This window comes from Leopardus geoffroyi, chromosome E3 (assembly GCF_018350155.1).
Source record: "Leopardus geoffroyi isolate Oge1 chromosome E3, O.geoffroyi_Oge1_pat1.0, whole genome shotgun sequence".
NCBI lineage: Eukaryota > Metazoa > Chordata > Mammalia > Carnivora > Felidae > Leopardus > Leopardus geoffroyi.
Window position 1 is genome coordinate 1,214,948 of NC_059340.1, and position 4,670 is coordinate 1,219,617.

Consider the following 4,670-nt stretch of genomic DNA (forward strand, 5'->3'; position numbering starts at 1 on the left):
AGGGTACGTGTTTATTTTTATTAGAAACAGCCGTCCTCCAACAGTTGCCCCCGCGTGTGGAGGACCAGGACTCTTACCTGCTGACTCCTCTTTCGCCTCTCAAATAAATGCCACTACCTGGACCCTGCTAAGAACCATTCACAAGCCCCCCAAGACACGTTGCGCGGCTGTGCTCCCACCGGACCGCGGGTAACTCAGCGACCCAACCAACCAAGAGTCCGCCTGAGGTGTGCGTACTTCTTCCGGCTCCGGGGACCCAGGCCAGACGGCTCCTCCTGCGGACCGGCCAGGGGAGGGCCTCCGAATCGAGAGCGTGTCGGGGTCTCCCTTTGGCCGCGCCGAGGAGCCGGCGCGGTCACCACACCTGGCAGGCCTGGATCACCTCCTTCAGGGCCTTCAGCCCCTCCACACTCCTGTCCTTCATGGCCATGGCCAGGAGCACCGCTCTGTTTCCCGCTTCTTGAGACACAAACGTCACCAGGTTCTTGGCAAAGACGTGGATGAGAGGCTGGTGAAGGAACGACAGAAACCATCTGAACCGCGAGTCTCTTTTCCCGTAGGAACCCACCTGGCTTCTGCACCAGCCTCGGACCCCCACCCGGTAAGTGTGATGCGGCAGCAGTTCAGGGTTCAAGGAGGCTCCAGGACATTCCGGTCCTACACAAAATGCTAAACATGCACCATTATACTTATTTTCTCGGTGCCTTCTGATGCCCGGGTCCCTGCTGGCTGTCTCTAATCTAGGACTCCCAAAAGACGAGTCTGCAGGGCTAGGGGGCGGGGGTCTGTCCAATCTGCCAGGCCATCTTTCAGACCGAACAGGGACAGCCACTCGCTCCTCCAGGCCGCGGTGACAGGGTCAAGATGAAGGCGAGGCACCCGCACTACAAAATCAGTGTCTCTGCTTGTCTGCTGGATAAAGTCCCGACGGGCTGGGAAAGGCAGCCACCAAGCACGGGCACCAGGAAAGGCTGTGGCTGCTGGGGGGAAGGGGGGCAAATGGGGACCTGCCTACTGACAAAACGGAGCCACAGACGCGGTTCCCGCTCCCCTCGCCCAGCGTGGGGACCCCTTCCCGGCCACTATACCTCGTCCTGCCCCAGAAGGACTCGAGTGGTGAGCACTGGCTTGCCGATGTCACCGGCCACGTCGCTGGGTTCCAGGGAGACCAGGGTGCCCATCTTCCCGAACTGGGTCACCAGCACCAGGATGTGACTGCTGAAGGCCGTGCACACCACCTGGGTGGGGACCCCGCACACCACTTCCGTCCTCTGTCGGGACATCAGCAGAGGTTTGCCTTCCATGGCGGGGTCTCCTCCGGGGCACTTCTACGTTAGAACGGATAAGTGGATCAGACCGCGTCCCCGCGGCGCGCCCTGGCAGGTGAGGGTCCGCGCGGCCACCGGCTTCCCCTGGAGCCGGGGCGCCGCCCGCAGACGCACACGGGCAGGCGGCGGGCGAGGACCGGCGCCGCTCCCGGGATCGAGCAGGGGACCGCGCTCCCGCCGACCCGTCCCACCCGCCGGGCCGCCCGCGCTCACCGCGCCGCGCCCGGAAGTGACGCCCGCGGGCGAGGGGGGGGGGGCGGTGGCCACCCGCGCGCCCCCGCGCCCCCGCCGGAAGTGCGGCTGCGGGCTTCCGGTCCCGCGCGGGCCTCCCTGCGGGTCCCGGAGCCGCCGGGTTCCGCGCTCCCGAGCGGGGCCGCGTGTTCGGGGCGGGGGGCTGCGGCCCCCACCCGCGGGCCTCGGTCCGCGGGGCTCCGGCTGCGCGTCCTCGGCCGTCCCGGGGGAGCCCTGCGGCTCGGCGGTCGGGGCTCCCCTGGCTGTGGGCTGCGGGACCCGCGTGGCGGCCGGGGACGGGGGGGGGGGGGGGGGCTGTGGGAGAGGAGCCGACGCCGAGGGCGGGCCGTCAGGGCCCCGAGTGTGGCCCGCGGGCGTCCCGGTCCCGAGCCGGGGCGTCCTGCTGACCCTGGCCGGGCGGGGCGGCGCGGAGGCCCCTCGGCGAGGCCCGGGTCAGGGTGGGGGCGCCGCGGAGGCGGTCGGCGGGGTTCGGGGCGGTCTTTGGGGGGGGGGGTCGGCGGGGTCGGGAGGGTGTTCAGCGGCGGGGGGGGGTCGGTGTTCAGCGGGGGCGGTCTCCGGGGATGGAGCGGACCCTCCACCCCACTCTCAGGGGGTCCCCAGCCCTCCGGGGATGCTGGCGGCCTATCAAAGGCCCATCTGCCCCCCACTCCATGAGGCCGCAGTGGGTGCCGGGCATTGTGCTAAGTGCTGCCTGTGCGGTAACTCCGGAGTCTTAGCGCCACGTGGTAGAGCGCTCTCATCCCTGTCGCGTAAGCAGGCTGTTCTGGTTCGGGGAACTTACCCGAGGCCGCGGTCGGAGAGCCTTTAAGGCCTGGATCACCCTTGAGTACTGGTCTCAGGGCTCGAATGCCCGGGTATAGGGGGAGAGGAGGGACCAATGTGGCCCCTGTGGCCGGATGAGTTCTGGCCCCTCCCCAGGATCTCTGAGAGCCCCCGCCACTCCTCTTTGTCCCCAAGCTGGAAGTGTTCTTGGCAGGGTGCTGGAGTCGCGCACTGACCGGTACTGCAGTGATTCGATTAGAGCCTCGAAACTTTCTCAGGGGACTAACGTCTCTTCAGAACCCCATACTCACTGTCCCGTGCCCTGCCGGCGGGGTCAGGGAGCGTGTCCCCTCCGTCTAGTGGGCCCACGTCACTGAGTCCCCTAGGAAATGTCAGCATCCCTAATCTTTCCCTTTTCTCCTGATTTGTTGACTCCTGTACAATCCAGGTCAAGTCAAATGAAGCATGCACCTTGAAAACAACTTCTGGTGGCTTAAAATAAAAAGCATGTATACAAAACGTTATCAAAATAGAAGTAAACATCAAAAGGAAATCTGTTTTTGAGCTTTCTTGCAGCCAGGTCACAGAGGGAAAGATTTTGACTTTCAAGGTTCGCATATTCCAAAAGGGGGAAGGATATCAGTTTCTCAGGAGAGTGTTTTTGTCGGGTCTAAATTTAAATGCACGTTCACCCACGCACACCCCAAAAGCAAATCGCAGGGGCATTGCTTTGCCATGGGAAGCCTTCAAAAGGTCCATTCACCCATTCACTGTTATTCACCTGTTCATGCAGCCTCTCTCTGTAGGCAAAGGGACGCAAGTTTGACATCCTCCCCCGCCCCCCTGCCCCACGGGGGGAAAAACCCAACTCCCAAGTTCTCACCTTTATAAAAGGTGTCAAAGAACAAAGTGTTAACACTGTTAAGCAAATGCTTACGTGCTCCTCAGTTGGCTGTTTTTTGGTCTGGATCTTGGATACGAACTGCATACGAAGTCAACAGAGGGGCTTCCTGGTGGCCCAAGTGGACGTGTGGGCGGAACTTCTGCACCTAGGATAATGGGGGATGGCCTCATTGCCTGCCGCTGACTGTTCTCCAGTTTAAGGCGATAATTCAACTGGAAAGAAAGGTCCCTTAAGGGAGTTCACTTAAAACAAGAAGCAAGTAGTAATAGGGTCCCTAATGGGGCAAAAGAGAATTTATCTTGAAAAATGGGGAAAGTGGGAAATATCTTGAATTTGTCTTCTCTTCAAGGAGTTTTAGGTTGTGAACGCAATTGTACATTAATGTGTAGAACGAGCGAAGAATCCGTGTTGATTTGGCGGGGCCCTGATTTTTCCAACTCATTGGCTTGGTAGCGATGTGCCCAGCTCTGTTATGCAGAGGATTGGTTTGCCGTGCTGTGCGGGGGCCCATTCAATTTCCCCAAGAGCCTCTCCTAATCCTTCCATAAGTCACTCCTTGTTGGAGCGCCGTCCTGTCCTGTCGCAGCCTCCAGGGCACCGCCAGGCCCTCCCACACTTACTGGCAGCTCTGGGAGCCATCAGAACCTCCCCTAGTATCCCATTCACGAGCTTTCTGGAATCTTGCGTTGTTCCTGAGATTGGCAACTGACTGTGCAGTCGACTTGCGCCGTCCGGCCACAGCTTCACAGCCGGGTTCCCAGGACTTTCAACGTCGTGCGTGTGCGTGAGAGAGAGTTGGGGGAGACAGAGGGGTTCGGGAACCACACTGGGAGGGGTATTTAAGTGGAGCCCAGTTTTGTAAAGGGTCAATTCGTTAGTGAAACTTTCTGTGTTAGGATGGTTCTGCTCCCTCCGCAGCCTGCCGGCACGAGGTCCTGAACCCTCCGCGCTCAGGACCCCGGAATGGGCAAGACCTCGGGCCGCAGAGTCTGCCTCCTTGACCCTTACTCACTTGGTGCTTTTGAGCAACTTTCCCTGTCCGCCTCAGTTTCTCAGCTTAAAAATGGAGCTGACACTTGCGCCTGCCTCCTAGGATTGAGCGAGGTTCGTGTGCACGGATCCCCTGGAGCTTTATGAAGTTAGCTATGACTTTATCTTTATTTATATATTTACGTATTATTTATCTCGTTTATTATTTTTTTTATTTTTTTTTAACGTTTATTTATTTTTGAGACAGAGAGAGACAGAGCATGAACGGGGGAGGGGCAGAGAGAGAGGGAGACACAGAATCGGAAACAGGCTCCAGGCTCTGAGCCGTCAGCCCAGAGCCCGACGCGGGGCTCGAACTCACGGACCGCGAGATCATGACCTGAGCCGAGGTCGGACGCTCAAGCCACCGACCAAGCCACTCAGGCGCCCCTCTC

The 4,670-nt window shown here is 60.2% G+C and overlaps 1 protein-coding gene across 2 annotated transcripts; it reads right to left on the reverse strand.

The window, feature by feature from the left end:
- On the reverse strand, positions 1–2,443 carry PSMG3 (proteasome assembly chaperone 3). Of its 2 annotated transcripts, none has more exons than XM_045460181.1 (3): positions 2,362–2,443; positions 1,089–1,328; positions 1–508 (listed from the first exon to the last, which is right to left on the reverse strand). In XM_045460181.1, the coding sequence occupies exons 2-3, from the start codon at positions 1,302–1,304 to the stop codon at positions 356–358; spliced, it is 369 nt and encodes a 122-aa protein (XP_045316137.1). In that variant the 5' UTR covers positions 1,305–1,328; positions 2,362–2,443; the 3' UTR covers positions 1–355. The 2 variants fall into 2 exon arrangements, with proteins under 2 accessions (XP_045316137.1, XP_045316136.1); XM_045460180.1 differs by lacking the exon at positions 2,362–2,443 and adding an exon at positions 1,542–1,636.
- Between the last annotated feature and the right edge of the window lie 2,227 nt (positions 2,444–4,670).

Excerpts from the sequence above, each read along its gene's own strand:
- PSMG3 (XM_045460181.1), bottom strand. The coding sequence starts at position 1,304 with ATGGAAGGCAAACCTCTGCTGATGTCCCGACAGAGGACGGAAGTGGTG. Across the intron at positions 509-1,088 it reads TCCTTCTGGGGCAGGACGAG|CCTCTCATCCACGTCTTTGC; the intron begins GTATAGTGGCCG and ends TTCCTTCACCAG.